Source organism: Amblyomma maculatum, chromosome 3 (assembly GCF_055883805.1).
Source record: "Amblyomma maculatum isolate TAMU_Amacu chromosome 3, ASM5588380v1, whole genome shotgun sequence".
Lineage (NCBI taxonomy): Eukaryota > Metazoa > Arthropoda > Arachnida > Ixodida > Ixodidae > Amblyomma > Amblyomma maculatum.
Genome location: NC_139346.1, coordinates 180,624,744 through 180,640,267, shown reverse-complemented (window position 1 = coordinate 180,640,267; position 15,524 = coordinate 180,624,744). Strand labels below are relative to the sequence as shown.

At 43.6% G+C, this 15,524-nt stretch overlaps 1 protein-coding gene across 2 annotated transcripts in view; it reads left to right on the top strand.

Moving 5' to 3' along the window:
- The first annotated feature begins 102 nt into the window (after positions 1–102).
- LOC146197084 (carbohydrate-responsive element-binding protein-like) overlaps positions 103–15,524 on the top strand; it is a 58,559-nt gene continuing 43,137 nt past the window's right edge. The window contains exons 1-8 of one of the 2 annotated variants that reach the window (XM_084598827.1): positions 103–626; positions 7,651–7,757; positions 7,879–7,952; positions 9,726–9,851; positions 10,022–10,154; positions 11,390–11,485; positions 12,831–12,904; positions 14,887–15,321. In XM_084598827.1, the coding sequence (XP_084454953.1) occupies positions 280–626; positions 7,651–7,757; positions 7,879–7,952; positions 9,726–9,851; positions 10,022–10,154; positions 11,390–11,485; positions 12,831–12,904; positions 14,887–15,321 (1,392 nt within the window). In that variant the 5' untranslated portion in view covers positions 103–279. The remainder of the gene's footprint in view (positions 627–7,650; positions 7,758–7,878; positions 7,953–9,725; positions 9,852–10,021; positions 10,155–11,389; positions 11,486–12,830; positions 12,905–14,886; positions 15,322–15,524) is intronic. The other variant, XM_084598828.1, reaches the window with a different exon arrangement.

Genomic DNA, 15,524 nt, shown 5'->3' with positions numbered 1-15,524 from the left:
ACGTGTGGAGTTGGTGTGGAGCAGTTGCTGATGATGATGGATGATTATGTGGCAATTCCTTTGCATCGGGTTTGTAGCCAGCGCCTCCTAGCACACTTTTGCTTTTGGTTAGAAACGGGGAACGAGAGAAGGGAAAACCGGGGAAACGCACCGCCGCAAAGCCAAGAAAGTAATGGCCACGCCACTATGGCGCGTAGTGCTAACTCGAGTTCCAGCTGTGCTGTGAGTGATGTGTGTCCCGGAGGTGTTTCGGTAGCAGCTTGGCGCTGCGAGTGAACTATGACCGCCAGCAGCATGCAGCTGAACTGCGAAACCATGCCTCTGGACGAGGACGAGCTCGCAAGGCTGTCGCGCAAAACTCCGACGGAGATCATCCACAGCGGACACTTTATGGTGTCCGACATCGATGATGCGGACAACACGGACGAGGTTGCCCGTGCTAGTGAGTCCGACTGCGCGACCGAGGTCCCCACCGCATTGGCCGCGCCGCTGGATGAAGTCAACGACGATCTCAGTTTCGATACTGACGACGGAATGGAAGTAGACAAACAAACCAAGCTCCCGTGCCATATAGCCATCGATGCATCGCTAACCAAACTCTTCGAGTGTATGACTCTGGCATACAGGTAAACACATGAGCCGCGCATACATTGCTCCTGTTGCCACCACGAATCGCACGCACAAGCTGGCGCAGAGCGTGAGCGCGGCCGTTGGTCCGTCGGAGGATGTTTTGCGGAAGCGCGTGCTAGAGTTGTTGCCGTTCGCGGAGCGCTTCCTCGAACGCACATTTCGGCGCATATTTTTCTTTTACCGCCTAACGTGGTCTGTATTTTGCGCACGCTTCTTTCCTACCTAGATAATCGATGGACACTAAGCGTACGAAATGGCTTCACTTTTGTAGCTAGACGTTGCTTCCATAAACGGCGGAGAAATTTGCAGCGAAAAACCATTCCTGCGCCGAAAGAAAAAGAATATCGCCCCATCCGCGCAGCCTCTGTTGTCAGGCATGAATTTTTAACACCGCGTGCCCTGTTGACATTAGCGAAATGGCGCATATCGCCTCGTATGTTGCCCTTGATTACAAAGGGAAGCCTCTGAGCCACGATAACTGAGATTGATAGCCCCCAGTCTCGACATTGTTCCCGTATGACGACGAGAAGCCTTTGAATCGCAGCAGAGCACGCTTTACAAGACGTCACTGCCACGACGTCGCATACTCATGGAATCGTGACGGAGAAACTGCTGTGCTCGCTGTTGTCGACAACCGTCAGATTCTGCCATCGCATTGCTTTGAGCTTCGAAACCGCCCCTGAAGCGGATGCGTCGCCACAGTATTGAAAGGCCACGAGTATCTGAAACCTGTTTACATCGCTCGAGTTTGGGGCCACTTTCACTCACTCTGTAAAATGTCTTAGTTATTGCCTGACGAGACATACACGATAACGAGCACTCGTGTAGGGTGTAAAGATGTCGCTAGATTGGAGCATTACATATCTGTCTGCGCGGTTGTAACCTGTCGTTTGCATCGATGTTGGGCTACGAGCGTGGTGAATGCATTGTAATAAGCTCGAAGTTGCTGCAGTCGATGCAAACACCTTAGCATGGGAACATCTGTGCTTGCCCACTGTAATGTGTTATTTGGCAGATTTTCACAGCATGGAAGGCATTCACTAGCTGCTACTCTATTCATATCAGTTTGCCACACGTGTTCTTGCTTTTTGTATCCAACACCTTTAATAAATGATTTGACATGATGAGTCAGAAAGTTGAAAGTAGGAAATGCTTTAATTATAATGCTCATAACAGTCTAGTCATATGCATAGTTACATTCTTTACAAAAATGCATTTTTCCTGGCCATTGGCCTTTTCACTGTCACGACTCGAATTTGAATGCGACTTGTTTTGTTTTATTTTGATGACTGTACTTTCCTTTTTGGCATATCAATTTTCTTCACTGACATTTGCTTGAAACTTTAGCTGAGAAATTGCACTTTATAGCAAAGTTATAGCAAAAGCCACAGCATTTCAGGGGTAGGTGTCCTGAAGACTCATTGCATTTAATAATTTTTAACTGGATGCTCATTGATGGGATCCCCATCTTTTTATTGTGCCTGTGGGTTTGAGCGTGCTATTAATCTTTTGTAGGAGTGAAGTGCAGCTAAAACGTATGTGGATGCACACAATACATAGTGAGTTCAGAAAAAATAATGAGGGAAGAAGACTGTGGCAATCAGTGTTTTTTTATGAACAAGGACAAAACATAAGGAAACGGCACAATGTCCTCAGGAGATTGGGAATAACCTCCGTTTGTTATCGTCAAACGTTTATGAAAAGGTCACGCTAACTACACCTGAAGCATTATCTAAGAATATGAAGAATGAGTGCTTGAATCATTCTACTTGAAACATTATGTTATTCATGCACCTTCCATACTCCGGGATATGGCCAGAGTTAACTGAGTTGTATACAAATCGGGCACATATCTGAGAGGGCCCGTCCCCTGTCTTTCCGGATGTATTCTCAGTGGGCATGCACCTCCCAGCCCCCTCTACATTCATCATCATCACCATCACCAGCCTGATTATACCCACTGCAGGGCGAAGGCCTCTCCCATATTTCTCCACTTATCCCGGTTCTGTGCTAGCTGCATCCACTTGACCCCTGCGAACTTCTTAATCTCATCCGCCCACCTAACTTTCTGCCGCCCCCTGCTACGCTTTCCTTCCCTTGGAATCCAGTTTGTTACCCTCAGCGACCATCGGTTATCCTCTCTTCGCACTACATGTCCTGCCCATGTCCATTTCTTCTTCTTAATTTCCACTAGAATGTCGGTAACTTGAGTTATTTCTCTGACCCACTCTGCACGCTTTCTATCTCTTAATGTTACCCCTACCATTTTTCGTTCCATAGCCCTCTGGGTTGTCCTCAACTTAAGTAGAACTCTCTTGGTTAGCCTCCACGTTTCAGCCCCATAGGTGAGTACAGGCAAGATGCAACTGTTGTATACTTTCCTCTTGAGCGATACCGGTAAGCTGCTAGTCATAATCTGCGAGTGCTTGCCAAATGCGCTCCATCCCAATCTTATTCTTCTTGTTATTTCCTTTTCATGGTCCGGATCTGCGGTTACTACCTGTCCTAAGTAGACATATTCGCCTACTACTGCCAGTATTTCGCTACCTAATGTAAACTGCTGTTCCTTCCCGAGGCTGTTGAACATTACCTTAGTCCTCTGCATATTGATTTTCAAGCCTACCTTTCTACTTTTTCTGTCTAGGTCATCAATCATTATTTGCAGTTCATCCCCCGAGTTGCTTAGCAAGGCAATGTCATCAGCAAATCGCAGATTACTGAGGTATTCTCCATCTACCCTTATCCCTAATTGCTCCCATTCCAAGTCTCTGAATACTTCCTCTAAACAAGCTGTGAATAGTACTGGGGAGATTGTGTCTCCTTGTCTAACACCTTTCTTTATGGGAATTTTGTTACTTTCTTTATGCAGACCTATGGTTGCTGTGCAGCCACTATATATATCTTCCAGCACTTTCACATACGGCTCGTCTACCCCCCGATTTTGCAATGCCTGCATCACCGCCGAGGTTTCAACTGAGTCAAATGCTTTTTCGTAATCAATGAATGCTATGTATAAGGGCTCGTTATATTCCGAGCATTTTTCTATCACCTGATTGATGGTATGGATATGATCGATAGTAGAGTACCGTTTCCGAAACCCTGCTTGATCCTTTGCTTGATTGCAGTCTAAGGTTGTCCTGATTCTATTAGTGATTACCTTAGTAAATACCTTATACGTAACAGACAGTAAGCTGATTGGTCTGTAATTTTTAAGGTCCTTAGAGTCCCCTTTCTTGTGAATGAGGATAATTAATGTTTGCGTTCTTCCATGGTTCCGGTACCGTCGATGACACCAGGCACTGCGTATACAGGGTGGCCAGTTTTTCTAGCACGATATCCCCCCCGTCCTTCAACAAATCTGTAGTTATCTGATCCTCTCCAGCTGATTTCCCCCTTTTCATAGTTTCTAGTGCTTTCTTGACCTCGTCCTTCTTCACTGGTGGAACGTCTGACTGTTTTTCCCTACCGCCAATCTCATTACGGTCCTGACTACTTTGGCTACTGTAGAGATCTGTACATTACAAAAAATTATATCATCTGATGGTCCTCATTAAAATTTTTTGGCTACGTGCCTGATATCAATTCTTGTTCCATCAGCTGAATTCTCCACACCCTGTGGGCATTGACTATAAAGGTTTTTCACCACCACTATCTATGGATGCAGGATTTGGTTTGGAAGGGTTGAACAATACCCATTCTCCTATAATAAAAGTAAAAAACAATACTCGATACAGTACACTTTTCAAATCTGTGCTTTAGTTATTGACATGTGGTTCGCACACTTCATAAGTGTATGCCAATGCTTATACACATCTTGTACTCAGTTAGCTTCATCTCCAGAGGCGTACACCTGACAAATCATAGTCCATTATTAGCTTTGCCATCAGTAGTGCTTAATTTGCAAACAACTTTCTGTGGCATTACATTAAAGGCAGAATACGGAAATAACCCTATGTGGGGGGGGAGTAGGTTGGTCGTTATTCAGTATATGTCTGGGGACAGGTAAAGGGGGGAACTTGGAGAGATAGGTTGCTAGTCCTCAGTATGATGAAACAACAAGCAAGCCACTACATATTGTACAACCACACATGGGTACACTAGGTAATAAGTTGCAGCTTTTAGAGGAAATTGATTTTCACTTCCAGGTGCGGAAAGTAGGTTCTTCTGCTTTTAATAGTATCCGAGTTTTAACTTATCATTTGTTTTTGTTTGGATCAAAAATTCATTCAGGTTCATTTTGTTTCATTCAAAATAATGTCATCTGTGAACAACCGTGCTTAAGGAGGCAGTTTGATTTTTTAAGATCATTGAGCTTCATTGAAGCATTCTCGAGACAAAAATAGCTTTTTGTAACGAATACTACAACAGTTATATTTGCTTAAGATTGTATTTATATGAACAAATCTTATTATTTATTGCTCTCACTGCCTCCTTTGTAAACGTGCAGTTGTATCAAAATAAAAAGCCAAACTTAAACATGGCGTTGTAATTGGGCTATTCAGGCCTTTCATTTTGTGCTGCTTTCTTTTAAAAATGTGCTATGGTTAAGATGGCATCGTGAGAAAGCATCCTGTCATATAGCAATATAATAATTGCTTACGGGCAATACGACTCAAATAGGTGTTCAGTGGTATACATTTATAGGTTTTGCCAATAAAATATAGATATGGTTGCATCAGAATCGAGATGGGCATAAATGCGTGGCATAAATGCATTTCTTGCCTGAACATGCTTGTAATTCTTAAAGATTCAGCAGCGACTTTGTCCCCTTTCACATTTTGGAGTGCTGCTCGTCTGCGTTTGCTCAAAACAGCAACAAAAAAAAAAAGGAATTCGTGCTGTCCTTTATCCTTTACCCATAAAAGTAGACATTCACAATGCTATAAATAATATCCTATCTGTCACAAAAAAGTGAAAGTTCTGCTAAATTTTAGCAGCGTATACATGACCATGCCTACATTTAGTGTATCCTAATGTAGTGAATGTTGCAATATATATGCATATATATTTGAACCTATTTTGTATGACTTGGGAATAGGATGAATTGCTTATGGCATGTGCGGTTGTTACAGTCGCTCATAGCTTATTGCTCTTGAAACTTGGTAGGCATGTTGAAAACATCGTGATTATGTCAATGTTTTTTCAGTTTCACTTGTTCACTACTCAAGGTTATTATTATTATTACTTGGATTTACTTCCCCACTCGGATACGCAGACCCGAATAGGGGGCTGGGATTCCGCGACTAGAAGCGCGCAAGAATACACTGATTCTTCGCTGCCTCAGCCGCCAAGTGGACGACTTCTGTTTGGATCTCAAGGTTTTTGCTTTGTAGAAGGGACTCTCAAGCTTCCGTTTCTTGAATGTTAGTCATTGCCTCAGGCAAAAAGGGGCATTGTCAGATTATTTGGTCTAGTGTACCTCTCTTTTCGCAGTGTTTACAGTTTTTGTGTTGCCTGTCCTCAATTTTTAAGTGGTGCAGCCATACTGGGTTGGGGTAATTTCGGACCTGTAGTCCGCACAGACTTTTGGCCTCTTCGTTGTAAGCTCTTTATGTGGAGTGGAGAATGCTTTTCTTGAGTTTGTAGTATTCACAGATCTCGTGGTAGGTGTTTAACCTCTCCTTGGGTTCTGGGTTGTCGACCTGCTCGACGTTCGTCCGTTGCTAGATGTCTCGGGCGAGTGTGTGATTGGCTTCGTTTCCAGGCACTGATTCACGGCCTGGGGTCCATTTTATTGTGATCCTCCCGGAGATCTCCCTGAATTCGAGAATTTTCTTAGCCGCGGTTGATATTCTTCCTTTTGTAAAGTTCCAAATGGCTGTTTTGCTGTCACTTATAGTCGCTTCAGATTTTGTGCCAACGCAGGCTAGCGCAATTACTACCTCTCCAGTAATGACCGCATTTCTTGTTTTTATCGATGTCGTGATTAGAGGGGCTCAGCTCCGGTTCGTTCCACCACTACCGCGACTGCAGCTCCCAATTTCTCGTTGACTTCGTCAGTGTGTGCCACAGAGTTTGGGTCAAGCTTGCTCATCTCCAGAGTGTTGCAAGAGCTTTAATGTTCTGTTGCAGTAGTTGCCTGGGAATGTTTGCACATCATCAGTGTTTGCAATAGAGTGAAATATATTTAGCCATGATTAGTTGATAGGGCTTAGAGGACAAATATGACCTCACTTTGTTAAGCCTACACATCTTTTCTAGCAGTTTTTTCTACTCTGTCACCCTGGAGTACACTTTAAAAACAGCTTCATTTCACAAGATTTTTGCTTCAAAATCTTAGTGCTCAAAATGAAGTTCAAATAAATTTAGGAGCTGAAAAACCTAACTAGTCGCTGGAAGTGGAAAGTAAAGGTTACAATTTATTCAAAGCTCGAAGGTAGAAATTAAAGCGCAATTGCTTTGGTCGGATAATAACGGAATTGGAAAGAATTTATCAGCTCTGGCCAGGAACTTTGGGTTGATAGGAGGAGGCGGTAGGACAGAAAAATGAGTGTTGTCATTGATGGGTAGGACGATGTAATACCAATTTAGACATAGTATGTCCCATGGCCATTAGCATCATCCTGAGCTTGAATTTGAACTGCCGAGATGGTATGTTCTGCAATAACAATAGACACTACTAAGGCAGTTGATACATTGCCTACATATTTTCATGAAACATGGGAGGACATATATAATAAAGCAAGAGAATGAAACCATTTTTAACGTGTCCTCATGTCTATTTCTCTCTTTTGAGATATGCTGTACTGCTGTCATTCACAACGAAAAGGAAAGACAGCTGAAATTTGGTGCACTTGCATTCAAACAGAGGCTAGCTTTCGTATCTACAGCAACTCCTGTGGGAGCCCAAATCCAGGCACCGTTCTTTTTTTTTTTTTTTTTTTTCTTCCTGAATACACATAGCATCTTTGCTAACCTAAAACTTTATTTTTGTTTTGGCACATGCACAATATTGCTGTAGTAAGCCTCTTTTTGTATTGTTTTCTCTCTCCCCCCCCCCCCCCCCTTTTTTTTTTTCAGTGGCAAGCTAACATCGCCAAAATGGAAGACCTTCAAAGGGCTGAAGCTACGTCTGAAAGACAAGATTCGCTTGAACAATATCATCTGGCGAGCGTGGCACATGCAGTGTGAGCGCTTATCTATGTTGGTTCATATTGAAAGAAGCGGTGGCTCTGTTTTTTCTTTACTTCACCGATGCAGTCCGCCCAGGGTTTACCGACTTTTAATGTTTAATTTTCTCGCATGCAGTTGTGGCCAGGAGAAGTCCTTACGTATGTCAGTTTGCATCGCCGCTTGAAGGAGACACGCACAACAAACCTGAGGCAAGTGTCCTTATTCTAATTGAAGCAGATATGTTGAGGTATCAGTTAACTTATGCATAAAGCGACAGAGAAGTATGCAGTATTGATAGCCTAGTTTAATGAATAGCAAAATATAACTCAGGAGAGAACATGAAGTAACACCTTTAGTGAATGCGTTGTGAAAAACTGAAAGAAAAAAAAAATGCATTCTGATTCGGTGCATGTCAAGTCAGTGGCACAGTTTGTGAGATGCAAATTTTTGGGAAAATATTTATTTCTGGGTTGTCTCACTTGTCATTCAGCTGGTATTTTTTCTTTTGATGGTGCATGCAACTCCCTTCGTGGCTCAATGCATTTTATTGACCTGCTTCACCCTACCACACAGAAGCAAATGTTTCCTCGAACCTGCATCCCGCAATCTTTGGTCGCCGAATGTACATGTTGGTGTACCTTTGTGTAAAGAAATTTGCAGAACTGAATGCCTTTAGTTTATTGAGCTTTTGCACACCATTTTTTTCTATATATATATTGGCAGTGTTACATCTGCTGAGGGTGCATTTCAAATCACTTTTCTTTTTCTTCTTGCCCTAGAAGCATTGTAATGACATCGTAGCAGATAAGTCATTGCTCATTGCCTTGCTTAGCTGTCTGCCGAGGCATCTTTAGAATGAACTTGGTGAGGTAGCTGGGTCAGTAAACAGCACTGCAAGTGCCGGGATCCCAACTTTGTTGATGCATCAGTTTGTCTCATTGTCAACAAGCAAAATGGTTGGACACATCATCCCAATTGCAGTTCTCTGGCATACATATTTGTTTTTGCCATCAATGCTTTGTTTCCTAGAGCATTTTAGTACTCTGGTTTGTTTTTGGCTCTGTCTTAGAGTTCTTATTCCAAGTTTATGGCTGTCACGATCTTTGTGCCGCCTGCCTCCCTTTTCTCCCTTTGCCCATTCTGATAGCAGGCACACTTATGTCTTTTAATCGGGCGCCAAGGCTTATCATGCTTTTCTGGCTTTTACTTCTGATAACTCGTTTTGGCACCGTTTCCCCCTGGCGTCTGTGTGGATGCTATGATGTTACTAATCTTCTCCCACATATGGTAATGCTTCCTGAACCGCTGCCTCTGCCGTCAGTAGCTGGTGCCCCATTTGCGGCTCGCATTGGTTTGGTTAAGTTGCACCGTCCATCTCGGAGCGTTGTCACGCAGTTATTTGGGTTTGTGGGCAAGGGAATATACAAGACTCACATTTCATGCAATTTCTTTACACTAGAGAGCTTCTGTGTTCCTTTGTCTGTGAACAGTATATCAAGGAGAAAGTAAATAAAACAATAGTTTATGTGCGTTTAAAAAGGATGGAGTGTTTGTAGCTGTAGGAGTGTCAGTAAATAACTTATTGCATGGCCCACCTGTAATTGTAGTGTGGGCAGGAGTTATTCTTGGAAGTTTTATGCCAAAGCTGTACTGGGAGCATCATTTCGTGGGTCTGTTGGACAAAGGAAATAATATTTTCATAGACTCTTTCATGCTGGTTGGGAAAGTTTGACGAGGGAAGGCTTCTTTTTTTTTTCTCTCTCTCTCTCTCTCTCTCTCTCTTTTGCTTCACCTGTGGGGTTGTCAGTGGGGTGGACAAGAGTTAGCAGCATGGCTTTATTTTTTTTATTTTCTGAAGCAGTTAGAAGTGGCTTCGGTAGGGCTGCATTGTATATCATGTAGCGCAAGCCAATTGAATTTTCTTGCGGAATATCAACCATTGGCTGACAGCAAAAGACGCTGAAACATTTCTCTTCCAACAGGCCATTGTCATGGAGGGCAAGTACTGGAAACGCAACTTCAGCAACATCACCGCCGAGTACAAAAAGTGGAGGATGTTCTTTTGCAAGAAAAACTCACAGTTTCGGACTGCAGATGATTCCAGCACTGTGAGTCGCTTTTTTTTTTTTTTTTTTTTGTAAGCATTCAGTGTTTGCCGTGTTCAAAATGTACAAATTTTTTTTTTCTTTTGGAGAGATAAGGTTTTTGTGCTTTCGTGCCCAGCTTCTTGGCGCTATATGTTGTGTGTGCTTTACGATTACCAAATGGTTGAATGCAGAACCCTGTGGACTTGGATCTCCGTTGGCTCTCACATGGTCCAGCCATGGATGAAGACTTTTTCATGGACCTCACAGAGAGCCTCTTTAGCAGCCTGAATCAACCATTTGACTTCCCGAATCCTCGTGAAATAGGTAGGTTCTGTTTGCCTTTACAGATTTCATCCTTGTTGAAGTCTTCTTGCTGGCTTTCATTCTAAACCAGGAGGTACTGAGTTCAACGCAGGAGGTACTGAGTTCAAACCCCATCAAAGCTGAGTGGGGAAGAGGGCTCTTTGGCTTCTGTCTAAGCATATACATATATATATTTTTCTTTTTTTTTTTTTCGTTTTTGCATAATTTCAGAACTTTGTACCATGGTCAAGTTTTTATGGCTAATAAACTCTCAATGTTGATATTAACGGGCAGTGCTCGTCATAGCTGTCCTTGTCAGTTATAATCTGTGTATCTCCTGTTAGTTGCGCCGTCTTAAGAGTTTACCTCGGATTCATAACTGGTGCCTTGCATTTTTGGGCATGGGGGCAAAACACAACACCACCCTTGTGCTGTATGATGTCGGCGCACGTGTGGAAACTTAGGTAGTCTGAATTAATCCAGGAACTGCATCATTTCAGGACATTAACACCCACAATTTACAGCTTGCGATTAGCGTGAGCAGTCATTTGATGTTCCAAGCAGGTTCTTGCGACTTATACAAGGGCAATGTTTGATTACAAACCACTTCTTCTTACATGTATTATGTTTAAAGAAAATGCCTCCAAAATACTAATTTTTCTATTTGCTTAGTGACAGTTGTATAAAACCCTGCATCCTTGCACCAGATGATTGAAATTTAGCTTAGTTGACACAACCTTAGTTTTGTGCAACGAAGCTGGAGACTGGGAGCTCTTGAGAAACAGTGCAGTATTGTGGCAATCTTTGAACAAATGAAGATGAGGGAGAAAAAAAAAACAGCACACTGAAAGGAGCTTTTTCAAACTGAGATATTCATTCCTTGTGAATTTACTGTTTATGGCCAGCTGATTTGCCTTGTAAATTTAAATATTTTAATGAGGAACCGAAACATTCATACAAGGATGTCGTGTTTATTTCTTATTGTGGTTATTTTCAGTAAATCAAAGATTATAGTGACATTTGAATTCAGCCCTTTCGTTTCTGTACTCTCATCAGAGTGGCAGTAGATATCCATGTTGTTAGGCTTCGACAAGCTCAATTTTCAAAGTGTCCTGCAAAACATAGGGCACATAGTTATAGTAGCTGCTTGCTGTGTTTTCGTTTTTTTTTTTTTTTTTTTTTTTTTCAAATTTTTTTGTTTTTACATTTTGGCTTTCATTAATAACACAGTGCACTTCCTTTTGTAATTGTGGCAGCATCGAGGGCCGGCATAGCTGATTTCATCCAGCCTGGCCTTGTGCAACTACAGCCTGCTCTCGAGGACTTCATGGATACAGTGGAGCCCCTTTCAGGTGATTTATCTCTCCTGTACAGTGCAGTGTCTATGACTAGGTTCGCTGCTGCTTTTAGCCATGAAATTTGTCCACTCTCTGTCTTTCGGAATTCCATTTGTTATTGTGATGGCATGATCTTGTGTCGTGTTCACTTATTGCTTCTTGTTGTGCATTATGCAGTAAATATGCTCTTTTTACAGTTAGCTCTCACTGCAAGGTCAGTTCATACACTGTTTTGATGTAACAGATAAGTTTGGACGCAGTTTATATGACCACTCCCTTTTTCATGTGAGGAACTTATAATAATATGAGGTTTTCATGGTCACTTCAGATTTCTTTCAAAGTGTGATTACTGTTTGTAGAAACGTGTACGTTGTAATGGCTGCTTGCTTTTACTTGCTCGCATGTTAGATGCCGATGTTACCCGTGTATCATAAATTCACCGTGCACCATACTGTACTAATAAATATAATGTGGTACACTGATACACATACTGCAGGCATAGCACCTTGTATAATGTTTCAGGTGGTGCCATTAAAATTTGTTGTGATGAAGATAAAGCACTAACCGCATGAGGCGACAATTCGCGGCGACATGCCGCGCGACGGGCTGAGGGCCGCCAAAGCATTGCCGCTCGTCACTGTTGCTCAGTTTCTAGGTTTTTAGAAAACTTCGCTTGTCGCCCGGAAGTGGCTCGCGAGGAAGCCAATCGCAGAAGGCTTTGCGGTGCTCAACTTCCGTTCTGGCTTTTTGTTTTGCTTGTGTGTGAGAAGTTTGTTTTCCTAGTCCGGTTTGGGCGAAGAACCTGGTGCCTGTAGGCGCTCATTTCGTCTGGTCCGTGTATATACGAGTGCATCGAGACAATTCAGTAAAAGCTTGGAACGGTAGTAAAAAAAAAAAAAAAAAAAAAAAGGCTAGTGTGGCTAGATATCGTTAATTTTCGAAACGATCAGGAGAAAGTCACTGCTTGCAATGCAAGTTGGCATTGCAGTGTAGTAGCGCACCGCTGCGCTGTGACACTTTAAAATGCGATGCGTTGCAAGAAATTTCCTCAGTATTTTATCGTACTTCATGCCGTTTAGTGTTAGAAACGGGATATATCGTAATTGCACTCCCCTTGACCGAATGATGAGGCGGCGCTACCAGAGCAGCGCTGAAAACGCGCCTCTCTGTCGCTGAGCCCCGTCGCTCCGTGCGGTATACACCAGCGACATTGACAGACGTTGGCGGCGGCGTCGCGCAACGGATCGCTAGGGCCTGTTGCCTCATGCGGTTACCGCTTGAGGGTTGTAGCAAAGCTGTGTGTCATGTGCATTTCATGTTAGCTTGTACACGATTCAACAGTGCAGTGTTCTCCTTACAGATTACCTTAACTCAAAGCTCCCAACACTGCCCGAAGAAACCTCTCTCAGCAGTGAAGCTGCTGCAGTTGTTCAGGTTAGCAATTGTGTGCGCTTCTCTCTCTCTCTTTCTCCTGCCTTTTCGTTACACCTTCCAGACATGATAGCAACTGTGGGTATGGATTCTGTAAAGTGTGGTTTTATTGAATCTGATTCAATGAGCCTCCTTTTGAAGCAGCATATTGTTAAGTTGACAGAGACATGTTCACTTATGTACTTGCTTTATGCATGGGGTTTCTGATTTAAATGGATTCCTGTTGAGAAGTTGGACAGCCCTACCCATGAACAATATATAGAGTTGAAATTATTGATTTAAAATGACCATCCATATCCACTTGTGACTATCCTGGGTGCCCAGATAATAATTAATAATTTGCTGCGACACTAAAATCGCATTAATGCAGCCCTCAATGGTTTGAATAATTCGAGCTAGATGCAAATCGGGGCCATCGGCCATGGAAGTCTATGGTGTCAGATGCTCGTTTATTCAGACATGGGCGGGCTCACTTCGGGTATTTCGGATGGGCGATTACGTTTAGGTATGACCCATGCATCCAGCAGTCGCCAAAATAAACCTCTCAAGACGTCATTTGCATAGAACAGTGTTGTCTGTGTACTTTGTGCATGCTATGGCAGGCACGACGACGATTGGAAGCTCTTCATTTCTACGGTTCTCTCTAGAACATTTGAAGAGGTGGACATTTGACAACTAGGTGAAGTGCCAGCGGCTGACCGCATACTTTCTTTGATCAAGGCTGATGGATGGGGCGGAAGATGGAAGACAAAAAAATCTGAAGTTTTTCCTGCGCGATAAACCTTCCCCCTAAACTGATATCAGTCCAGTTTGTTTGTTGTTGTTGTTGTTTTTAAGTAGGTTTATTACACAAGTAAATGCGATATTTGGCAGAAAATTGGGCAATGATCACTTGCTTTTTAGACGAGAACAGCGCACCAGTGACTGTTTTTCCCATTGCAATCAATGCCTTGTTGTGTGCATACTGTCAGAAGTGTCAAAGCAGAAATGCTCAAAAATAGCAGCAGGGCCCCTTCACAAGCAGCCTGCGTTACATGTCACGCTTCACCGCATGGCACGGCATGGCACTTGACGAGCGCAAATTTGGGAACAGCGTAATAATCGCAATGGAAGCATGTAAAAACCCTACTACCACTGTCCGGAACGCCATGCAACTGCAATCAGTTAGCTGCCTGGCGTGAAGCCAATAACTGCCATTACCACAGGCTGGTGAGGACGGTGCCATAATGGTGAAAAGCTCATAAAGACAAATAAAGACGAAACCAATGACAATTGCTTACAATGTCATACAATCTTGCCTGGACGTGGACTAACCAGTGCAAGACCCATAGCGCCCATCCGATGCCATAGCTTTTCATGGCTGTTGGCTAGGACCGTGCGGACTGAAATACTTATCCACATTTCCAAATTAACGTGAATCGAGTTAACAAATTTTTGGTTGCAAGTCTCAGAGGCCACACAGTGCAGACAGCAAACAGCCGCCACCAAGGCTGCCACCCCCTTACTTTCTGGCGCTTCCAGCTGCCATGCCAGTCATGGCACCAGTTAGGCTTTACACACTCGTTTATGGTTTTACCTGGTTCGATCTTCTGTCCACGGTTTGGACATGCACAGCCCCTTAATTATGCCAACCTATCAATTTACCCATGGGCTGAGGGGCCACGCCGCCCAGACGTGGCGGTACATAGTTCGAATTATCTGTGGCGGAACTGACTGGCATTCAAATTACCTCTTTTTTTTTTTTATTAATGCAGACCTCTATGGAGCTTGGCCGGACCAAAGTAATATTGTTCGAACAAATCAAAAATTCGATTTAACAAGCTTTCGCCGCATATGGTTTCTTTTTGCTGTGAAAGCACTTCTGGAGCTGGAGAGTGTCGTGTATCAGAAAAATATTTGTTGGTGAATCCAACTGGTTTCACAGAATTGTCACAGCGTGTATGTGTGATCATTCCATATATTTTTCTTTTTTCTGCTCTCTGCAGTCATTTGGCATGCAACAGCAGCAGCAGCAGCAGCGTCCAGCCACTGTGTATGGAAATGCACGGCAGCAGCCCATTGGATCCAGTCATCAGCTCCAGCAGCAGCCCCAACCAACAAGGGTGCAGCAACAGCAGCAGCCAGTTCAGCAGCCTACCATGCAGCCAATGCAGGGCCAGCCTGGTGTCTTCTCCTCCGTGCTCTCACCCCAGCAGCCAGCGACAGCTGTGAACGGCATTGAAGGGCTCATTGCGTCGGTTGCTCAGCAGCAGCAGCGAAGGCAACAGCGGCAACAACCTTCACCTCCAACACCCGTGCTGGGAGAATACGATTTCCTGCGACAGGCCACGCCCGTGCCACCCGTGGTCCTAGCTGTCGAGCAGCCACCAGCACAAGTACCAGCAGTGCCCACAGCATTCACAGCTCAGCAGACTGCACAGGCAAGTAGTGCCTTTCAGGCGTACCTCATCGCACATGGTGGCATCGGCTTCGAGTGACAGTGAGCCATAGTGAAAGGGGGGCAATCAAAAGCGCAGTTTCTATTTCACATAAATGCCGCTCCTGTCAAGAGCACAAGATGATGAATTCATTTTCAGAAAAAGGTAGGCACCACAGGCGTTGACATTTGGCTGGGCTTTGTCAG